The 25264-nt window shown below is 39.9% G+C and overlaps 1 protein-coding gene across 1 annotated transcript in view; it reads left to right on the forward strand.

The window, feature by feature from the left end:
• The first annotated feature begins 8201 nt into the window (after window positions 1–8201).
• HEME2 (Uroporphyrinogen decarboxylase) overlaps window positions 8202–25264 on the forward strand; it is a 233720-nt gene continuing 216657 nt past the window's right edge. The window contains exon 1 of the mRNA XM_089448822.1: window positions 8202–8509. Coding sequence (XP_089304948.1) covers window positions 8398–8509 — 112 coding nt within the window. The 5' untranslated portion in view covers window positions 8202–8397. The remainder of the gene's footprint in view (window positions 8510–25264) is intronic.

Raw genomic sequence — 25264 nt, forward strand, 5'->3', positions numbered from 1 at the left:
CAAGCACATAATTTCCATTAGATTTAAATAAATTGAAGTAACCTCAAATCATACCTTATTGGTAGCTCGTCAATCAAGGACACTTGCAATTATGTTCACTTCCTATCACAACAAGTCAAACTAATTGTTTGATCAAAACATCATGTATAAAAATATCACATCTGGTTATCTCAAAATATAACCATCATAGATCAACATCATAAACCACATGTAGCCAACACAAAGCATAATCATAGATAACATGTAATCATTATAGACCATCATCATAAATCACATGCATAATAAAACTGAAAAGAAAATATTGATACTTATCCTTTAATCAACCCTTAGCTTCTACCTTTGTCTTTATTCTGTACACACTCCGGATCGGTTGCCACACCAGACAAACACCCAGTGCCTTCTCCTCAGCCATGTGCACATACACGTAGTGTGCATCACACACATACAACTACACACATCATACAACACCATGCAATACATGCATCTACATTGGTGCCATATGCACCACATGTACACAGTACCACTTGTACACTGCAACCACCTACACAATGTGTGCACAACATCACATGTACATGGCACCACCTGCACAACATGTACACAATGCCACATGTACACTGCACCATTGTACAACGTGTACACAATATCAAATGTACACAACATCACATGCATGACATGTGCAAGACACCGCATGTACATAACATCACATGCACACAACACCACATGTACAACACGTACACAACACCACATGCTCACAACGCCACTTGTACAATCGTGCACACAACACCATATGTACATAGCACCATATGTACAAGATGCATAGAACACCATATGTACATAGCACCATATGTACAAGATGCATAGAACACCATATGTACATAACATTGTATATCCAACATGTACATAGCATCATCTGTATACAACACTGCATACCCAAAATGTGCGTAGCACCATATGCACACGACACCGCATATCCATCATGTACATAGCACCATCTATGCCCAACACTGCATATGCAATATTTGTACAACACTATCTGTACCATCCTGTACATAACATTGGATAAACAACATGTACACACACTATGTGTACACAATACAGCATGCGCACAACATCATAGATGCAACATGTACAACATATACAACAATAATACCTCACATCCAAAAGCATACTATCTTTACCAAGCAACCTTGCTTCTAGTGTCTTATACATGGTTGTCCCAACATGTCGCAGACAACACTGCTTTCATTTCGTTGATGTATCCTTCCACATTACCTGTCATAACATAGACATAATATAATCACATAATATCGATGCATAACCATATGATACTGACCTTGTATATTCATCATGACTACTCTTCCCACTTGATTCCTCATAGCCAAGAACCTCTTCATGCCATTCGCCTGCTTAAGCAATCATTCCTCAACAAGAATGATCCTTTCCAACCCTCTCAAATAGTGACATAGATACATACATATATAATCATTAACATAAAATAATCATCATCCTGTTAGACAGTGACATACATGCATACATGTATACATATATAAACATCAGCATAATCATGATCATGACATAATTACTAGATAACATAAGGTCTAGGTTAAGAGAACTTCATTTATCTCTGTACAACATTGAGAACAATCAATTACAACATGGCCAAGGCATTCGACACCTCAGGTCCCTTTAATTTACCTTTTCTAGTTACCTTTCACATGTTTGTATTGCCACCATCCATTTATCACTATGGACCCAACCAATCCAACCGGCTGTCATAGTCTTACCTTCCACTACGCTTACTCATGCGCAAATCTTTATCTTAGTATTACATTACCTGTTGGGTATCACACGACTCTCCCCAAGCTCCACTAGCTTTCCTCTTTCCCAACCAATTCCCAAGACTCGAAACATAAAAGGAAAGACACAAAACAAACAAGAAGAAGATCATGAAAACCCATAACAACAATATGACACTGCAACAAAGTGGAATAGTTATGCACCAGACACACGCAAAATTGTAAATCAAGTGCAACAATCGCAAAAGACCAAAAGCATGAGACTAACAACATACACCATCACTCAAACCCCATGGTTCCCAGTGCTTCCAAAGGAAAGCTCAACCTGAGCCTTCTTCAAGATTCATGGCAATCTCTCTTGCCATGCAAATCCCTGCATTATACTACCATAAACACATAATGTTAGTGCATAAATAAACATAACAATACATTAGTTACTTTATCTTGTCATGCCAAGCTTGTTGCCTTGCAACTGAACACATCCACGCCATCTCTCTAGGGACTCCAATTATCTTGACAGATCCACCTGTCAAGTACATGTTCATGAATCTAGCACTCATTTGTTTGGAATTAGGGTTTCCAAACCTAGCCACATAAATTCTTGCTCAATTCCTTTCTTTTACATTTTTCCTTGTTGAAATCGAGGCTTACTATGCGTTGTCGCATCACCCAACTGTTAGTTATATAAACACATCATCTATTACCTTGTCACACTAATACCAAGCATGTTTCCTGCACTGCTCACACATGTCAACCATATGTTCCACATATCAAGACAATCATATCTATCAATTCAAAATCAACCTTTACTAGGACTAACCATCATGTCATAATCCATAGTCAACTCATAGTCATCAGTCATAATACATAATGCTACAACTATCACCTATCATACTCAAATACATGTCAGTTATCTCAACTCATATGTATTAGCACAATCATCTTAAAACAAGATCATTTGAACACATACTCATATTATGCAATTTATCAAACATTCAACCAACTTGCAACATACCATATTAAATAAATCAACTAAATGACGTAATCAAATAGTCAAGCACCAAATATACAACATAAGCAAACTCGTACCTTATTGTGTCTCAAGGGAGGCTATCTTGTCTACACAATCAATCTAGGTAGCACGATATAACTTCACAACATATCAACTCAAACATAAATAAGATCATGATATCCAGAATAGTCACTAGATAACATGTTTACATCATAACTCATACACAATTATCATTCACACATATGCAAAGTCAATCTAGATTAGTACAACACCATATCACAAATATGTCGGCTCATACCTGAATATCGTAACCATAACCATCTGCATAGGCCAATCCAATTTAGCATGATACATATAACATCAAGGTATAAATGCTATAGCCCTAATCATCAAGTTAACTATCATTCTCATCAATAACATATAACCTAATCGTCAAGCTAACTGTCATATAACAACAACAAGTTAACCTATAACATACTCATCAACAACATATAACATAATCATCAGGTTATCTAATATAAAACAACAATAGCAATGCATACAACTACATGTTACTATCATTCTTGACTATCCGACACATGTGCATATAACTACACTGATTAACTGACATGTATCACGAATGTAACCATAACATCAAAAGACATGTACATAAACCTAATGTATATAAACCTAATGCATATAACAATCATTGACTTACATACCTGCATGCCAAACATACAATACATGTATGACGATCTGCTCTTACCCCAAAGTCCAATGTTGCAACCTCATTATGATGCTCTGCATCTCCTGCTCTATCTCAACCAACACATTAGCATCATAACATACCAATATCACCTTGATGACCTAAATTGTATACCATGACTTCACAAGGCATGTTTGACCTACTATTCATGCATAACTATAACCAAGACCATACATGCATGACCACAACCATTACTCCATTGTACACATTGCCTCATGCAACTATCAACCTGCATAAGCAATGCTTAATCAACTACACATATGCATAACCACATGTAGTCGAGCATAAGTGATCAATTCTTGTAATCAACCTATAAGACTGATGCTTGTAACAAAAAAATCAAGAATGCAACCCAATTATTAACTGTGTTGGACCCGCCAACATGTCAAGGGAATCTCCCCGGTAAGAAGTCCCAATTATACCTCAGACCGTTTGGTGTAGGAGTCCCAACAGTGGGTCGTAAGGAAATGCCTTGACCGCGATGTCGCATAGAGGTAAGTAAGATAACTCTGTCAGTAGCAAGGGTGTGACTGATGGAGTGAGTCAAGGAAGGTGTATGAGAGGTTTTAACACTTCGAAGGGGGAAGGAGGTGAAGGTGAGTTCTAGGTTGAAAGGCATCAGTCCCAACTCGGCTAAGAATACACAACACAAAAGGACATACACATCTTCCGGTGGAGAAGTCCACTCAGATGCGGTAGTCACATCATACAAGGTAAGATAATGCGTACAACACTCATAAATTAGTCCGAGACAAGTTCTATAGTTGTTACAACAAGGTTCATGTGAAAGGTTTGTCTGGTGTCCGACAGAGGAGTCGACACGGACAGTGACAACATTAACAACAAGATTCATATAATTGCATGTGAATCATTTCATACACAAACATGTAAGTTAAACAACATATATCATTAAGGCAACCAGAGGAGTCCAACTACAATAACAACATATGCATGAAAATGTGTTGGCTCTTATTATATAAAGAAGTGTAAGTCACAATCATACAATACATCCATATAAACCTACGAGCCCCAACAGTGGAACGTTACAGCCACATCCGCCTGCTCCTCCAAAGAGATGTACTAGCTTCGTGCAGTGGAGAAGCCCAGGGGTGTTACAATACTGTCCAAGCCTTCTTCAAGATAGTCTTAGTAGAAGCTTGGCTGACCAAAATCCTATCCAATGAGTTATGAGGGACTATTTATAACAAAGGGTGGGGTGACCCTTAACATTCCCCTTTGTGACAGTTCAACTACCCTCATGACTTTTCACCTACTCTATGACTATTACATCCAACTGTTGACACTCGACTTACACTTGACATGACTCAACATTACAATGCACATGTACTCATGTGAGACAACATGGCTTGAACAAGCCTTGCAAGACATCATTCACACTCGGTCCGCTGTGGTGAGACCAACTATTTGACATGCTTGTGATGGTGAAGTTAGTGAGCTGATGCCAAGCTTGGTCGTCTGTGATGGCGTGTATGTACCTCATGGTGACATCTTGTTAAAGTGAACTCTTGCCTCCGTTACAACCGGTGCATTGGTTTGGCCCCTTCATCCAACTCATCTACTAACATGTGCATGGTCTTCTTAGGTACGGTTGAATTGGCAACACATTGATTCATAGTGTCTGTGCTGATCTTCAAGTGTGTGTTGGTGATCATGCGCATCAGCTTGCCAAAGTGCATGTTCAGCCCTAGTTGGACTTGCTTTTTGTCTTCACCTTGGTGAGGGTGTTGAATGGGTTGGATTGCATGCGTGCGCTCAACGATATGCAGGTTACTGAATCCCTTGCATGCAATCAACAACACTGCTCACCATATCTTCTCTTGTGTTAGCTGCTGGGACGGATCCTTAACTTGTACGAGCGCAGTTTCCTCCGTGAGTGCATGTTGTGCCTGTTAGCCCTCCAGGAAACTCTCCCAGGTTGTAGCTCGGATAAATCTTCAATATCGTTCTCAGAACTATTGGAATGGATTGGGGTTTGGATCAAGTCAGATGACTGTTTCAACTCTATTTTCACTCGAGACATGCATGAACACCCTCAGCTTGACAAGGATTTCGACCACTAATGCTCAATAGTTTATAGATTCAATGGGTTTCCTCATGCTATACCATTGAAGAAGGCTAAGGGGAGTCTTTTCAAATTGTGGAGAATGGTCTTGAAAGTTACAATTTCTTTAATATTACACTATAAAATGTGCCTCTTGGTGTAATTAAGAAGTTAATTCCTCTCTCCAACTATGTTCTTAAGTATTGTGTATCTTTTTCTTTAACTATATTAATTATTAATTTTAAAACCTTTTTATGTTAAATAATATTTTTATGAATGATATCTTGAATAGAAATGGCTATCTTTTTCTCGGGAAGAAAAAAATCATAGAATTAAAATAAAAGTTTACAAATATAATAGGGGAATTAATTTTTAATTGGCGATACTTACAAATTGAAACTCAATTTGTTATATATATATATATATATATATAGTGATTAGAGGAATCAACAATTGGGTCAATTTTGTATTCATGTGTCATGTGGTTGATTTCTACTGCTACTAATATAATCCCTGGGTGCCTACATATGCCCCTTCTGCAACACATGTGAATCAAGAGGTTTTGAACTTCAAACCTCCTAGTACATAACACTTCATTTTCACGACCATCACTAATTAAGCTACCCCTGGGGCTTTTAATTATATTATTAAAATAAATTTACATATATAATTTTTTTGGAAGATTAGTTTGTATTGTGTGATACTTAAAAATATTTGATAATTAAATTGTAATTTTGTAAATTAAGTTTTGGTAATAAAATAAAATTGATTTGTAGTTGATCAATTTTATACAATTCAATGCAATTAAATGCTCTCCCTCTCTCTCTATATATAGTAAGCTATTAGATTCTTTCATTAATTGAAAAAAGTTACATATAAAATGAGGCCTAGATTTCCAAAAGAGAACCAAAATCCAGGATATTCTTCATATCAAGCTTGGCTAAGACTAGCAAGCTACCTACCAATAACAGATAATAAAAAACTATGACAATCATTATTACATAGAAAACTCCTTGAAGATTCAAGAATTCAAAGGAGGAAATGCCTCTTACATTGGCATGATTTTCCCTCGGTTGACTAATTGTTTACCGTCTACTTGGATCAATGTCTTATTGCTCTTGCGGCTTGATTTTTTTGCTTCGTTGTCTTGCTAGAGACTAGCTTGAAATTCCTTGTGTGAACCCCAAGATGAAACTTTGAAGAAATCAAGAGATAGGCCTTCTAAAGAATCCCAACGTGATGAACTGGCATGTCCTTCATACCTTTTCCATGCCATTCTTCTGCAAGGACAAACAATCAACCATCGATCATCTAGATCCATATCTTTTCCATATCTTTTCGTAGGGCTTGCACTTCAACTTCTTCTGATAGGGAGCGAACCATTTCCTATAGTAATGGATTTTGTTGGTACGCTTTTAGAAACTTTCGCACTAGGATTGGAGGATTCAGTAATAACTTATGGGTTTTTCCTTTTGCTTGCAAGCTTTATTGAATATTATCTTGCTTCGGAAACTCCTTTAGTGAAAAGAAAAGAGAGACTCAAACTTATTTCTAGATTTGAAAATCTGGTCAAGATGTAAGGCACCCTAAAGAGTCAAATTTCATATTCTTTGGGAGACTTTTCCCAAATCATTGTTTTTTTTTTTTTTTAACTTTCTAATTAAATTTAAATAACTAATTACAATACCATACAATTTAATTTTAGTATTTAATAATTTTAAAAAATAAACTTTATATCACTTTTTTCAAAACATTGTTTTTTTAATAGGAAGATTTTTTTTTTTTTTTTTTTTTTATGCCGTAAAACTGCTTCTGCTTGGCTAAGAGCTCGTCTTCCTCGGACGTAAGGAAACATGTTAACGGCCCAGAGGCATCTGGCAGGAGTGAGAGCCTGCTCCCGATTACGGACCACCAGCAGGGTTATGCCAGGTGGCGTGGTTTTCCTATTTAACAGTGATGAGTCAACCCAGCATTCGCGGATAGCAGCCAGAGATGGCTGTCCTCACTGTTGGTTTGACACCTGAGTTGATAGGTTTTACCACCTTCGGAAAAAAAAAAAAAAAAAAAAAAATAGGAAGATTTTTTTTATTTTTTATTTATTTTTATGATATAACATGTATATACATAAGCAATGAAGAAGCGTAATGTTTGATAATTTATGACTTTAAAGAACCAATGAAAGAGTGTAAAGAACTTATTTATTTTTCGATAAATTATGAATTTAAAAAGCAAAGAAAAAGTGTCGTACACTGCAAGTACTTTCCTTTTCCTTTTTAGTTAAATTAAGTAAAGATTTCTGACCAAAACTAACTGCAATTTAAAAAAAATAAACATACCCACATCCCCACTATTTAAATGACAGTTGGTACTACCATTATGCATTTTTATCTCGTTAGAACAGATCATCGAGACCGCTTACCTTCTCAAACCATAACCTCAAATATAACACAATCCTTCTCGATGCTTTGAAATCTCTCATTTGCCTCAGAGGAGATTTATGGGAGATTTTACCATAAATCTCCACCAACCAAACACATATTTTTTACGAAATGACATTTTACGCTGCTGCTAGATATGTTTTTACTTTCAAATTATTTTTTCACGGTTGGACAGAAAAGCGAGGCATATATGTGATCTATAATACAGGAGAAAGAGCGGACAGTTCACTTATCGAAGTACGCATACAATTGGACGTGAATTCAGTTAGGAGATAAGGCTATCTACGGGGTATGCAAACAAAACTAGCAGAAGCTTTGTGTAGCGCGGAAGGCGTCGAACAACAATGGCTTCCATCCATTGCCTCTGGCCACGCTTGTACATACTTCATCATCCATCATCAAATGGCATGCCCACTTCTCCACGGCTCAAATCCAGAGTCCATTGTGCCATGACAGGTATGTCCCGGCAGACCCATTTGCTCAAACACCAAGATTGGAAGTTTACCGGCATTGAACTTGTGACATGAAATATCAGTCCAATTAGCAGATTTCTGTTTGTTTTTAGGGTTGCGACCACATTGATCTAAAAAATGTGAGAGCTGCGATGGCAAATTGTTGAATATCCCATGTATATATTTTCAAATTATATCTGTCACTACTCCATTTGATACATTTTGAGTACCTGCCTCGAGGGGCCGCTCTCTGTAGAGTAGACTTTGTTCGGCTTAGGTGGCAGGTATGACAGGTAACTATACCACCAAAATCACCGGGACTTGGACCTGGTCTCATCCCTTAGGAACTCATGGATAGCTTTGTACTCATCTGACCTCACTAGTGTATCAGTACCCTGTTCGTATCTTCCCCTGAATTGGAAAGCCAAAAGAATAGAAGTACTCGAAAGCACGAGTTCGCAGTTGGGCAAAGTGCATGTGTGGGATGATTTTGATTGAAGAGTACCTCAGGTGGCAATTGCCTATCCAAAAGAAAGTGCTTGCGATTAATGGTTCACTTTTCGAGATCTGTCTCGCTCGTGAAAATGGGCCACCCGTGGCGCCTAACATACTTGGATCAATTTTGTTAACTCTGGAGTTTAAATGAAGCACATTAACGAAAGTACCAAGGAAAGCTTAGCATGTTCAAGGCAGTTCAATGACAAGATGCAATAATCTCAATATACTAAACAGATCAAATATAGTAACAATGAGATGTGTGCCATCCGGCTTGTAGAAAAGATACTGGAATACAGGGTTCGGCTCACCCCTGGAAGAATTTTTCAAAGCGTCGCTGAGGATCAGAATTTTCTCTCCTACTGCTAGAGTTCCGAGCAAAAGAAACTTTGGTAGATATAGGCAGTCTGCTAGGTGAAAATACAAGCTCACTAGACATTACAAGAGCAAGGGAAAAGGCCACCAATGCCAGATCCTGTGCTAACTCAGACCTAACAAAACCACCTCCAGATCCCATGGTGTTGAAGGTTGGCAATTATGAGTGGGAACAGCCTCTTATTATGAAAATGTACCCTTCCAATGTTGACACTACCATCAGTAGCAATTATGAGTGGGAACAACCTCTTATTATGAAAATGTACCCTTCCAATGTCGACACTATCATCAGTACACAAGCTTGATGAGGGACTACTTAACGAAGCTGAAACCAAACATAGGAAAGCAAAAAGCTGCAGGAGGACATCCAGAAAGTTAAAAACCCAACTAAAACTAGGCCAGGAATGAAGGAGATGCAGCAATGACCCACAGAGGACATCCAGAAAGTTAAAAACCCAACTAAAACTAGGCCAGGAATGAAGGATAAGCGACAACGACACACCATTACCATGGATTACATATTTGACATGCTAGCCCATTAGGCAAAACCCTCTAAAAGCGGTGAATTAAAAACTGAAGGTTTAGAACAAGTGCTCCATTGCCCCCTCGAAGGCTCAACATCGCAGAAGCAAACAATTCCTGCGCCCCAAGAAAGAAAACCTTTGTTCACATTATAGGTAAACACTTCCATTCCGATGTAGATCACTTGGAGCAAAAAGCAGTGATTCAAGTTATAGAGAATTTTGATCCGTCTTCGGTTTTCAACCCCAACCCCTCTTCCTGTTTTCATGTTATTAATTCTCTGTCAATCCCTAAAAGGGAGGAGAAAGCTTTGCATAATCCAATTCCAAGGCTGTGGGATAAAGATCTCTTTATTTGAAAGGGATTTGACAAGCAAAAAGCATGTTAAAGTCAACCAACGAGGAGCTAACAAGCACCAAGACCTATACTAAAGAGTACGTGGAGAAACAAATGGGCAAACAATGTAAATCCCCAAATACTTAGACCTAGAAGAGGAAGAAACAGTAAGATAAGCACCGAACAGGGATACAAATAAAACCCAAAAAGATAGGGAAAAAACTCAAAAGCTAAAAAGGAGATAAACACAACCTCCTTGAATTCAAGCCCTATCTATTTAAAAACATAAAAAGAAAGTGCTTTAGGAAGCAAAGAATGGAGGAAACTGCATAATGAAAAATGAGTTGAAGGTAAATTCCTAGTAGGCTTTGGTAAGCCATGCTTATTAGAGGAAATCTACTCCCAAGCAGAGTGAATGAACAATCATCAAAATGAAAGTACTCTTATGTGTTATAAGAGGCTAAACGTCCATTAAAATGGAAACATTAGATTTTTATTTAACAATCAGATTTGGGTAGGTTAATGTCTTTTTGGAAAGCCTATTGAATACAAACAATCCATCCAATTTGTTTGTGTGGATGACTGGCTATCCATTTGAACCTAAACAAAGTTAATATAGGAAAGGAGTGAGGGAGGAACCAATTAAAAGTGAAAATCAAGCCAAGCTTATCCTCTTTGTGTTGTTTTATTACAAATGTATATACTTGAACAAAAACCTAAAGCTTCATTATGATCAAACTGTTGGAAATCTAACTAGGTTCGGTCTTCATAATTGTCATTATACTTGTATCAACATGTATTACATGTAAAAGCAAAAAGAAGAAAATAAATTCTTATTATTATTATCATTTTCATTAGTCAAAGCATGTTCTTCATGCTTGTAGGGTTATTTGAGTCAAAAGAAAATTTGTCACGAGTCAAACAAATGTATTTGAGCCAAAGTCCCATTTGGACTATTTGTAAGAGAAAGAAAAATCATTTTATTTGAGTAAAAAATTCAAGTTTTGTCACCACAAGTCCAAGTCGGCCCTCTTGGACAAGTTGGCCTAGAAAGACACCTATTCGACCCCTTGGACAACTATAAATACAGTGCAATTCTATTAAAATTAGCAACTAGGGCCAAACTCCATGTGGGTCATCTTATTTATGGCAGCTGATATTTTTCTTGGATCCCTCTCATCGAGAGGTGTAGGATTGATCTAAAGATCATCCGATTCCGATAAGTATTCATGGAGATATGAATTTATTTGTATTATGGGACAATTCGTCAAGGTCGGCTAGCAACCAAATATACCGCACTTGTGCTCAACGTTTTAGTATAAATAAAGGAGGACATCAAGTCATTTGATAATCATCTCTTATGATATCACTCTCCACTTGTTTGGGTTTTTAGTGGAAGAGGAGGTCTAGAGGAGATGCTTTCTACGCAGCCCTAAAGAAGGGTCATCTAGGAGAGCCCTAGCCACAGACTTGTAGGAGATCTGGCCACAGATCTAAGAGGCCCTAATCCGCAGCTAGAAGAGCCCTAATCCGCAGCTAAAGTGAGCCCTAATCTGCAGCTAAAGGATGCCCTAAACCACAGTCAAAAGAGGCTTCTTAGCTGCAGCAAAGAAGGGAGATCTACCCACTGTTTAGGGGAACTTCTACACGCAGCAAGGCAGCCCTAATCTGCAGACATGAGGAAGCCTTAAAGGAGCCTTAGCTGCATATCTAAGGAAGGGTTAAACGTGCCCTAGACGCAGCCTATACATGGCTGAACGCAGGGCTAAACACAGTCTCCTTAACACTATTCTAGACCGCATTTGTGGAGGGTTTCATGTGCCCTTAGACTGCTGTGAGAAGGGATCTAAATGGTTCCTTATATGCAGTCTCATGACTGCCCTAGCCACAGGAAAAGAGAAGGTTACAGCAGTTCATTAGTGGGACTATTTGGGAGGTCTACTATATCAAGGAAGACTGTAATGATGAAGCGTGGAGGGCAGCATCTCATTGGAGGACAACCGCAGTCATTAAGAGCAATTCTAGGCCAGCTTAGATGGGCTGTTAGGGACTGTGGTCAGTACCCTAACCAGTCCCTGAATTGCAGCATTACAACATGTTCAAGAGTTGACATTTCTATAGACTAAATGTTGCTGCGTTAATAATGATTGGACACTATATGGGATATGTTTGTTGCTATGTGCTAGGCTGCAGGCCATAGCACCATAGCAAGAGTTGTTATGGGCAGTGTATCAGGGTGTGCAACACAAGTGTATCAAGGTGTGCAGCACAAGTGTATCAAGATGCAACATAAGTGTACCAAGGTGCAGCATAAGTGTATCAAGATGCAGCACAAGGTGATGCAACATGATGGGCACAGTAAGGTACAGTTTGAAGATGCAGCACAAGGAGGTGCAGCATTATGATGAAGAACAGCAAGATGGGTACAACATGATGAGGTACAACTCAGCAGTAATGCAGCATGGTGCAACTCTGTGATGATGGACATGGTATGATGGTGCAGCACTATGATAGGGTGATGGAATCACATGAGTCCATATCAGTTACCTCATGAGACATCTTCTTAGAGAAGATCTATGTTTTTATCTTGTCAAGTCGAAGTATTGACTTCTGTTATAAATGTACTATCTCTCTCTCTCTCTCTCTGCTGAACTATTGAAGAACATATAAGAAGAATTGATCAAGGGTTTCCCCACGTTGGGGTTTGTCCTTGGCTAGCGCCACATCTTGTGTCCTTGTCTTGACTTGTCTTCTGCGATTTATGTTTATGTTCTATCTGCAGTTTACTTTAATGCTGATGTGATTGCTAATCTGGAAAATATATTGGGCTAACTGTGAAAATTGAAATAAATTGCTCTAAGCATAGAACATACCTAAAATTAACATGGTATCAGAGGTGAGGTGAAGACAAAACCCAAACAAGAGTGAAAGAGCAATCACCGAAGATAGTTGGGAAAGAACAAAAGGATCAGTGGATTCCTCATCCCTCTTCAAATTCACCGAGGGTGAAGTCGAAGCAGAGAATATTATCAGAATGGTGCAGCGGAACATGGCCTACGTAAAGATCACTTCATTAGGAAGACTGGATCTCAGGGTGGAAGGAAAGGCAGATAACTAGTTCGGCTATTACGTGAAGGAGTGTCCGAATGGCAGGGACACATCACTTGATGATGATAACAATCATTCCAGGGACATCTTCAATGGCTAGAGGAATGACAGGTAATGCAGGTCATCAAGGAAACGACCGACACTTCAAAGAAAGCAAGGAACCCTAGATATGAAGAATCAAATGTTGTTTCTCATAAGATAAAGAAGCGCTATCTTGTATTGGCCCTCTCCTTCAGATTCTTTGGGAATTTGGCTTATCGATTATAGTGCTTCAAGGCACTTCATCAGATAGAAGGGTGCTCTCTCTAATTTGGTAGAGATGGAAACAATCATGGGATTATACTTGGAGCCAATGCCACCTATCTCGGAAAGGGTGTAGGGAATGTTACCCCTCAATTGAATGAGGGTAACTCAATTCATTTACAGAATCTCTTTTATGTACCTGATCACAAGAAGAACCTGGTGTCCATTTTGGCAATGGAAGTCAAAGGTTACAGGGTGGCATTCATCGATGGAAAGGTACATGTTTGAAAATGAAATTTTCAAAGATGCTTTTACTCATGGGTTCAGGGTTGGCAATTTGTGTCAAGTTGCAGGATGGTCCATTGGGGATCATGACATATCTCATCTATAACACCCGAAATCTACTTTATGAGGCCCTAACCGATGTGAGTTAGATGGTGACTCAGATACCTGAATTCAAGAAGAGCATGAAGGTACATGTCTGAGATGTACCGAAGGAAAATCTTACAAGGGGACCATTCCCCTCATGTAGCAGGTCCACAGGTTTGGAACAACCCGAGGGGTTTGAGATTCATGATTGGGAATCTCATGTATACAGGGGGAAGAAAGCCCTTTATGGCTTGAAGTAAAAAACCTCGGGCCTAATATGAGAGGATTGATAGCTGTCTGATGAAGCTGAGATTCACTAAAAGTGAAGCCGATCCAAACCATTGTTTGAAGGTTGTGGATGATAGACCTCTCATACCGGCACCTTCTGAGAAACGACCTATTTCTGACAGGTGTATACCCTCTCACTTGTAGAACTAAGATGGAGTTGGATTCTAGATATGGAATGGTAAACTGCAAGCCCGTGACTACCTCGAGGATCTTAACTTTCAGAAGTTATATGGTGGTGATGCCAAACCAGATTTGGGAAATGCCTCTGAGTTTCATAAACTCATCTGCATTGATGTTCTTGGTGAACTTTCATCCATATATATGCTCTGCAGTTAGCATGGTGAGCTCATATTTGGTTGAGCCTCACTAGATGGTGCCAAGAATCTTTTGAGGTATCTTCAGGGCACAATCTCTTATGGATTGAGATACACTGCCGGAAATATGAAGCTGCATGATTATTCTAATGCTGACTGGGCAGGCAGTATGGAGGATCGCTAGAGCACTTCTCAGTGTTGGTTCTCTCTGGATTTTGCTTTGATATCATGGATGAGCAAGAAGCAGAAGTCGGTTGCTATAAGCACCGTCGAGACTGAATACATAGCTACAAGTATGATCTCGTGTGAAGCTGCCTAGTTGTGGAAGCTCATCAGTGAGCTGTTTGTACACATGATGAATACCACTATGATTCTTTGTGACAACCAGGGGGGATTCGATTATTGAGGAAACTCGTATTCGATGATTGCTCCAACAGATAGACATCAGATACTACCTTATCTAGAATATGGTAAGTCAATGAGCGAGGAGGTTCCATCGCATTGAGACTGATGTACAGGTTGCAGACACTTTGTCAAAGCCCCGGGGAAAGGTCAAATTTGTGATTTTCCCGAATGACTTGGAGTCGTTGAGAGACCTTCGTATAATGGTCCTACATGTTGCATGCACTGAGCTTTGGGAGGTCTGAGGGGCTTGGGGTACTTACTGGAGCGACATACAACCACTGGGCGACTCACCCTCCCCGGGTGGTGCGCTATGTACAGGGTGACAGGCTCAACCTTTCCTTGTGATACCTCGTGGCGACTATGGAAGAGGATGATTAGTTCTCCCGTGGGCTAGGATGATTAGTTCTCCCGTGGCAACTATGGAACATGATGATTAGTTCTCTCGTGGCAACTATGGAACATGATGATTAGTTCTCCTGTGGGCTGGGATGGTTAGTTCTCCCGTGGCGACTGTGAGCCAGGATGATTAATTCTCCTGTGGACAAGATGATTAGTTCTCCTGTCGAGGCATCCTACCCATGCAGTCTGGGACTCATGGGAAGTACCTCTCATCTGATCAATGAGCAGGGAAATGGGGTTAGGGACCATAGTAGTACTATCAATGGACGCATCGTTGTATCTACTGTACTCCCTATGGTAGGATGACCTTCATTGATCTGGGATAAACGAAACTGATCTGGGATCAGTATGAGTGGTTTGAGAAACTCTCTTGTGTTATTGATTTGGGATCAATAAAACTGACTTCGGGTCAGTAAGATGAAACTGACTTCAGGTGAGTAGAGAATGGTATAAGACATTCTTGATCAATTCTTCTTCTTCATGGTTCAGCAGAGCAGAGCAGAACTGAACAGAGCTCAGCAGAGCAGTGCAGTGCATTGATGGCAGAGATAGTACAGTCAGACATATGGATTAGCGGATGGAGTTCTCCCTAGTTGAGAGGGAGTGTTAAAATTGGCAACTAGGGCCAAACTCCATGTGGGTCATCTTATTTATGGCAGCTGATATTTTTCTTGGATCCCTGTCATCGAGAGGTGTAGGATTGATCTAAAGATCATCTGATTTCGATAAGTATTCATGGAGATATGAATTTATTTGTGTTATGGGACAATTTGTCAAGGTCGGCCAACAACCAAATATACCCCACTTGTGCTCAACGTTTTAGTATAAATAAAGGAGGACTTCAAGTCATTTGATAATCATCTCTTGTGATCTCACTCTCCACTTGTTTGGGTTTTTAGTGGAAGAGGAGGTCTAGAGGAGATGCTTTCTACGTAGCCCTAAAGAAGGGTCATCTAGGACAGCCCTAGCTGCAAACTTGTAATAGATCTGGCCGTAGATCTAAGAGGCCCTAATCCGCAGCTAGAAGAGCCCTAATCTGCAGCTAAAGTGAGCCCTAGTCCGCAGCGAAAGGATACCCTAAACCGTAGTCAAAAGAGGCTTCTTAGCCGCAACAAAGAAGGGAGATCTGCCCATTGTTTAGGGGAACTTCTACACGCAGCAAGGCAGCCCTAATCCGCAGACATGAGGAAGCCTTAGCTACATATCTAAGGAAGGTTAAACGTGCCCTAGATGCAGTCTATTCATGGCTGAACGCAGGCGTAAACACAGTCACCTTAACACTATTCTAGGCCGCATTTGTGGAGCGTTTCATGTGCCCTTAGACTGCTGTGAGAAGGAATCTGAATGGTTCCTTATATGCAGTCTCATGACTGCCCTAGCCACAGGAAAAGAGAAGGTTACAGTAGTTCATTAGTGGGACTATTTGGGAGGTCTACTATATCAAGGATCACTGTAATGATGAAGCGTGGAGGGCAACATCTCATTGGAGGACAACCGCAGTCATTAAGAACAATTCTGGGCCAGCTTAGATGGGTTGTTAGGGATTGTGGTCAGTACCCTAACAAGTAGATGAATTGCAGCATTACAGCATGTTTAAGAGTTGACATTTCTATAGAATAAATGTTGTTGCGTCAATAATGACTGGACACTATCTGGGATACATTTGTTGCTATGTGCTAGGCTGCAGTCCATATCACCATAGCAAGAGTTGTTATGGGCAGTGTATCAGGTTGTGCAGCACAAGTGTATCAAGGTGCAGCACAAGTGTATCAAGGTGCAACATATGTGTATCAGGGTGTGCAACACAAGTGTATCAAGGTGCAACATAAGTGTACCAAGGTGCAGCATAAGTGTATCAAGATGCAACACAAGGGGATGCAGCATGATGGGCACAGTAAGGTACAGTTTGAAGATGCAGCACAAGGAGCTGCAGCATGATGATGAAGAGCAACAAGATGGATACAGCATGATGAGGTACAACTCAACAGTAATGCAACATGGTGTAGCTCTGTGATGATGGACATGGTATGATGGTGCAGCATGGTGCAACACTATGATAGGGTGATGGAATCACATGAGTCCATATCAGTTACCTCATGAGACATCTTCTTAGAGAAGATCTATGTTCTTATCTTGTCAAGTCGAAGTGTTGACTTCTGTTGTAAATGTACTATCTTTCTTTCTCTCTTTCACTGTTTTAAAAATCGGCCGTTTCGACTCCGATTCGGCCGAGTTGGTCCGAGTCATAGCCCAACCAGGTCGACTCGGCCTTTGAACTGGACCGGCCGGTTGGGTTGTTATCGAGCTGGCCGAGTTGGCTAACAACTCGGCCGGCTCGGTAACAACCTGGGCGGCTCGACCGAGTCCGAGCCAACTCGGCCGACGCGATAACAATGGCTGGTCAAGTCACTTCAACGGCATTTTTTTTTGAAATTTCATTTTTGGGGACTCCTTGGGCTTCCCTGTCTGACTCATGGGTTTCCCTGTCTGACTCTGATCCCTAGTATTGATATGCTATTCATGGTAATGTTAAATTCTTAAAGTAAAAGTGACATTCTCCTTAATCTTCATTTCATCCTTTTAATTAAATTTTTAACATTACGATGAAATGACTCAGGATGTTTGAGAGTGGTTCCGACCTCATTGGATTTCATATGGAGAAAGTAGAATTTTAGATTTCATTCAAAATTTAGCAGACTTATCAGTTTTTCATGATTTCAAGATTGGGGGATTGCAACGTTTCCATTGAATTTTGTCATGTATTAGGGTATGGAACTCGTATTTAATTAAGAGCACCAATCCCTCTATGTACCTTGATGTTAGTGACCTTGGTTGTTGAACTCCTCCGGGATTCGCTCCTAAACAGGGAGCTTCTGAAAATGTCGCTCCCGCTCCTGTTTTCGCTCCCACTCCTCGCTTTCGCTCCTGCTCCCAAGTAACACTGAGCCAAATGATGTTGGCAACTCTAGCAGTAGCCAGTACTAAGTAGTACTGGTCACAAACTTTTGTTGTAGAGGCCATTTCTAGCGTCCTTGGTTATGTGTTTTTGTTTTGATCTCCATATCATCATCGTGTATGTATTGGACAGTGCACTGGGTGCCATTTTGATATAATGGATATATTCATGAGCCTACTTTGATCATATGTTGTCTTCTATCTATATTCTAATGCTGTGTGTTTGGAAACATGAATGAAAATCTTTAAAATTATGTTATTTTATAAAAAATAAATATTTAATGTATTTTTTACAACGACCGAGTCACTGAAATCGAGCCGGCCGAGTCGATACCAAGTCGGAGTCGGAGTCGACCCTCAGCCGAGTTGGAGTCGGAGTCGGAGTTTTAAAACATTGCTCTCTCTCTGTGCTGAACTATTGAAGAACATGTAAGAAGAATTGATCAAGGGTTTCCCCACATTGGGGTTTGTCCCTGGCTAGCGCCACATCTTGTAGCCTCTTGTCTTGGCTTGTCTTCTGCGATTTATGTTTATGTTCTATCTGCAGTTTACTTTAATGCTGATGTGATTGCTAATCTGGAAAAGATATTGAGCTAACTATGAAAATTGAAATAAATTGCTCTAAGCATAGAACACACCTAAAATTAACAAATTCAACTTTATTTGGACACCAATTCATCACATCGATTTCTATGACAAAAAAGAGAGAGAAGGAAGGACAAAGAAATAAATTTTTGCGTTTTTGTGCCCTAATTCCATCACACATGCAAAATTTTAGAACTACTGCAGGGCCGAAAATTTAAGAGATATTGCAAGGCCGAAAATTTCAAAGTTTGACCAGATTTGAAGAGCGTCGACTAGCATTGACTTTATTGCATTTGACTTGGTTGAGGAAGGTTTGAAGGAGGGTTGACTTGGGTCTTGTGGCAAGTCTTGGTCTTGGTTTTTGGGTCTTGGATATCTCACTTTGATATGATTCTATAAGAAGAGGATTGGTTTGGGTTTCCCCCTTGTGGGGTTTTTCCCTAGCTTGGAGCCTACATCTTTGTGTTTTTTGTCTCTTGTGATCTTCATGTTTTGAATATTTTGGTAATTGCCTGATGACGAGAAGATAATATAAGTAATAAAAGCCTAACAACATTCACAAGTAATTATCAAGTAAGAGGAATCAATGCTAATCTACCAGCATATTGATTTCTCAACATGGTATCAAAGCTAAGGTGAAGGAAGGTCAGCTTGAAGATTAATTTTGTTGGCATATTTTACATTAACTACATTGAAGGATGTGATTGGTAGCAGACTTACTTGAAGGCAAAAAGTAGGAGACACAAGGATCATCGTCTCTCTCTCTTGAAGGTATCATTGAAGACTCTTACAAGCTCTTGCTCATCATCATTCATCGTTGAAGAAGCCATCATAGCAGCTTGAAGACTTCTCTATATAAGCCATCACTCAAGAACATCTTTGAAGACTCTTGGAAGCAACAATGAACCTATCAGTTGAGAAGTGTGCCAACAAGCATAAACAACTTACATACCCAGAGATTTGGTGGTTGAGAGGGAGACTGTTTACCCATTTTCAGTGTTGGATAGTTGTATTGATTGAGAGGGACAAATGGCTACTAGTTTGAGGGTGGAGGATAGGTTGAGTGTTGCTGAAATTTTTGGCCCATGGAAGGAGGGGATACTTTTGTTGCTTGGGGAGTTTGAGTTGAGGGATTTTGTTGAGAAGGCAGTACAACCACCTACTGATCCTATTCAGTTGCCTGACTTTAACAAGCACAATATGAGGGCTAAGAATCCTTCTGAATGCAATTAAAGACCACCTTATACCTCATGTGTCAGGGAAGAAATTTGCTTATGAGATGTGGGATTCCTTGATAAAACTTTACCAAAGTACTAATGAAAACAAGAAGATGTCGTTATGTGAGAAATTGAGAAACACCAAGATGACCAAAGATGACATGGTGACCTCATACCTCACCAAGATCACATAGATGAGAGATGAGTTCGCTGTAGTGGGAGAGCTTATTCTCGATGACCAGTTGGTTAGGACAACATTGAGTGGCTTCCCCAAGAAGTGGGATGGATTCGTGGATGGCATTGTGGCCAGAGAGCATCTTCCAAATTAGGGAAGGATGTGGGATGATTTCATTTAGGAGGAGATCAGGAGGAATGCCAAGAGTGGCAGTCAACATGGTGGGGTGGATGAGGAGGAGAATGTTTCCCTTGCAGCTAAGGGCAAGAAGAAGTCCAAGAAGGGGTCCATGAGTGGGGCCAAGTAGAAAGGGAAACAAAAGACACAAGAGAAGGACATGAGCAAAGTGAGATGCTTTGCTTTCCAGAAAATGGGGCACTATGCATTTCAGTGTCTCAACAAGATGGGAATGAGGAAGAACATTGCAGCTTTTGCGAAGATAGATGAGTTCGCCAAATAGTTTGACAAAAAGTTTTTTATGGTGGCGAGCCTTGTCATAGATTTATCCTCCAATGTGTGGTACTTAGACAGTGGAGCTTCATGCCACATGACAAGTGTTAGAGAGCACTTCACAGATCTGGTTGTGAGAGACATAGATCATGTCAAACCCATTTTAACAATTTAACCAAAACCTAGAATTGTACTCTAAATTTGTCACTCCAAATAGTAAAATTTGATATTGAATTTAAATAAAATATAGAAGAAAACCTGGAAATCAATATGAAGGTGTTTTGGATTGTTGTTTTTCCCGCTACCGTTACCAAACTGATTGTTTCGTCTCAGCCTATCTGGGATCAACTTGTCTGGTTCCCAGATCCAGAAGACTTCAAAATAGAGGTCTTTTGGCCCCCGTGCCCAAAACCCCAAGAACAATAACTCAAATCTCCCAATTGTGGTTCTCTTAGAATTCATGCCTTCGTCTTCGCTTCTCTCTCCTCTGTCTCCCTCTATAAGAATTCCTCCTTGGTCTCCCTCTGTATAAAAAATTACTTCCCCCCATTCCTACAATACCTTTCCTCCTTTTATAATGGAGAGGTCACTCCATCTCTTCCAAATTTCTCCACCACCTTTAATTCGATAACTCTAGAAGTTTGTAGACCCCGACTTAATGAAATGCCTTTTATTTGTAGTATATCTCTTTTATCATATTATGTTTCCCTTTTGTTTATATTAAATTATTTTTATAGTATTATGGTTTTATTTTGAATCACAATTTAATATATATATATATATATATATACACTTCTCTTTATAATATATATTACTTTCATTTCTTTTTATAGAATACATAGTTTCTTTTTGTTAGAATAATATATATATATGTACCACCACCATAATATATATATAATTCTACTATATAAAACTAAAGATAAATGCAATGTATTCCACTGTATTTAGTTCAATACATTGCATTTATCTTTAGTTTTATATAGTAGAATTATATATATATTATGGTGGTGGTACATATATCAATTACTCCACTATATTCTTGTGATTTACGTATTTACTTCAATAGTTAATTCGTTACCCTAAATATAGACATTTTTCAATATTAACCAATATGTATACTAGTGCAGTACAAGCGATGCATGCATATGTAGCTATCATGTGCATGCCTCGTGTGCATGCTAATATCCCTATGCTCCCTTTAATTCGAGATGGGTCATTACAGATCATGAGGTAGTGTTGGGTGATGACTATACAACTAGAGCAATTGGTGTGGGGACTGTATCCTTTCAGAGGGAGTCATGTCCTCCCTTGAAAGTGACAGATGTCCTGTATGTTCCGGGTTTGAAGAAGAACCTCATTTCTATATCTGCTATTGAGGACGAGGGATATGTAGTGGTGTTCGGTGATGGACGGGTCCTCATGTATCTTAAGGGATCCAACATCACCTCGGCAAAAGTGATTGGAGTCCATTTTGGGAAGTTGTATAGACTTATGCTTCAACTGATGGGAGCATTGGTATCCACTACCAGTAGTAGCGATTTATGTGAGCTATGGCATAGGAGGACGACACACTTGCATCATGGGGCTTTGTGCATTCTGAGGGAGATAGTTACAAGAGTACCAATGTTTGGCACGAAGCATCATGATGTGTGCAGGGGGTGTGATTTGGGAAAGTACACCAAGACAACCTTTCCGAGCAGTGATAACAGGGTGAGTGGTATCCTAGACTTGATCCATTCAGATGTATGTGGTCCTATGTCTTCATCTTCTTTGAGTGGATATTTGTATTGTGTCACTTTCATTGATGACTACTCTAGGAAGACCTGAATCTTTTTCTTGAAGACCAAGGGTAAGGTCTTCAAGAGGTTTTAAGAGTTCAAAGTTCTCGCGGAGAACCAGACAGGGAGGAAGATCAAGGTCTTGAGTTCTAACAATGTGTTGATTTGGGGTAGCATCAGATGTGCTCTTGTCACGAAATTTTGTGGAGAGGTTGGGGCACATGAGATCTCCAATACCCATAAATGGTTTGGGCAGATTCTAAACAGATAAGGAGATATTAAAATAATTAATATTTTTAATGGAGTCCCTAAGTCTAAACTTAGGGAAAAGAAAATATTAATGTGTATTAATATGAATCTGTGTTAGAGTGGTCCAAAAGACATGGATCAAGCCAGATCTAATCTTAGCCATTGATTAGGGACTTAATCTCGGCCGTTGAGATGTCAACAGGAAAAGTATAAGAGGAGGCTTGAAGGTCACTTGGAGAGGACACCAGATGATCAGTCATTCGATTCTCTAGAGCGGGGTTTGTTAAGAGAGATAGAATCAGTGATCAGGAGAGTAGCTGAGGGGCATTGAATACAAAGAAATAGAGAAGGCAGAGATTGTGCCGGGAGAGCAGTGCAGCAGCCAAGGAGAGTGACGCAAAGCCAACAAGGGCTCATGCAGGGCCACGTAGAGGCAGCCAAGTGCTGCGCAGAGCACCAGAGAGGCCAACATGTTTGACGCAAAGGCTCCCAGAGCTGACGCAGGGCCTCCTGGGCCTGACGCAGGCCAAGAAAGGCTGACGCAAGGCCAGCGTGACGCAGAGAGGGGCTGACGCAGTTCAGATTGGGCGGACGCTGGGGTTGCAGAGCAATTTTGTGCTAAGGAGCTGTCGCAAGGATTTTCCGGGGTTTCAGCCAGGAGATTTCTCTCAAACTGTGAAGTATAGCTGCTAAGGAAATTCTCTGTTGGGTAGGCTAGTTTCGACACCTAGATTGTACTCTGATATTGCTTAATAAGAAAACCCTCAGATAGCTGCACCGGTTTTCCCGCATTGGGTTTTTCCGGGGACATTGGTCCAAAAATAATGGTGTCATGTGGTGTGTTTGTTCCAATGTTTTAAAACTCCGACTCCGACTCGGTCGAGGGTCGACTTCGACTCCGACTCCGACTCGGTATCGACTCGGTCGGCTCGATTTCAGTGACTCGGTCGTTGTAAAAAATACATTAAATATTTATTTTTTATAAAAACACATAATTTTAAAGATTTTCATTCATGTTTCTAGACACATAGCATTAGAATATAGATAGAAGACAACATATGATCAAAGTAGGCTCATGAATATATCCATTATATCAAAATGGCACCCAGTGCACTGTCCAATACATACACGATGTTGATATAGAGATCAAAACAAAAACACATAATCAAGGAGGCTATAAATGGCCTCTACAACAAAAGTATGTGACCAGTACTACTGGAAACTGCTAGAGTTGCCAACATCATCTGGCTCAGTGTTACTTGGGAGTGGGAGCGAAAGTGGGGAGCAAGAGCGAAAACGGGAGTGGGAGTGACATTTTCAGAAGCTCCTGGTTTGGGAGCGAATCCCGAAGGAGTTCGACAACCAATGTCACTAACATCAAGGTACATAGAGGGATTGGTGCTCTTGATTAAATACAAGTTCCATACCCTAATACATGACAAAATTTAATGGAAACATTGCAATCCTCCGATCCTGAAATCCTGAAAAACTGATAAGTCTGCTGGATTTTGAATGAAATCTAAAATTCTAATTTCTCCATATGAAATCCAATGAGGCCGGAACCACTCTCAAACATCCTGAGTCATTTCATGGTAATGTTAAAAATTTAAGTAAAAGGATGAAAATGAAGATTAAGGAGAATGTCACTTTTACTTTAAGAATTTAACATTACCATGAAATTTGAATAACATATCAATACTAGGAGAGGGGAATGGACCCCAAATAGCACTTAACCAATTTAGAAAACACCTTGGAGTCCCCAACAATCAACTAAATGTTAGAAAGTTAAAAAAAATTAGAAAAATCCCTGTTTTTTTGGGTGTCTGGCCGGATTTAATGACTGGGCCGAGTAGATGTGGAAACGGCTGAGTTGGCCGAGTCATTGAATGACTCGGCCGAGTCATGGCTGACTCGGCCTCCTGAACCGTTTCCTCCACCGAGTCATATTTCTAGGCAATGAAACGGATCAACTCGGCCGTTTCCGTTTCGAATCAACTGAATTTTAAAACTATGGTTTGTTCTTGTTTCTTTTAGTTGTTGATCTGTAATATGTTGAGCATGCACTAGTGTTTATTTTTAGTAGTTACTTTGTAAATAACTTGTTAAAGAAAAAATAACAAGTAGGTAGGAACAAATCCGAAAAAGTGCATGAAGGGTTTCTAAACTAAGTAAACTTAGAAACTTCAACACAATGGGGTCGAGTACACCTCCCATGAGTTCAATGACTTTGCTAGTGCATGCATCAAGAGAGAGTGGACAATTACTTAGACCCCACAACATAATGGGGTCATTGAGAGGAAGAACAGGGCCATAGTTGGGGCTGTGAGAGCCATGTTACATGATTAGGGGTTACCATTCTTCTTATGGGTAGAGGCATGCAACACTGTAGTATATTTGCAGAACAGGAGTCCACATAGAGTGTTGGGGAGCAAGACTCTTGAGGAGGCTTTGGCTAGGAGGAAGCTAGAGGTGGGGCACTTTAGGATTTTTGGGTGC

The sequence above is a fragment of the Pinus tabuliformis genome, chromosome X, assembly GCF_031772625.1.
Source record: "Pinus tabuliformis cultivar Carrire ecotype Pingquan chromosome X, CPIR1, whole genome shotgun sequence".
Classification (NCBI taxonomy): Eukaryota; Viridiplantae; Streptophyta; class Pinopsida; order Pinales; family Pinaceae; genus Pinus; species Pinus tabuliformis.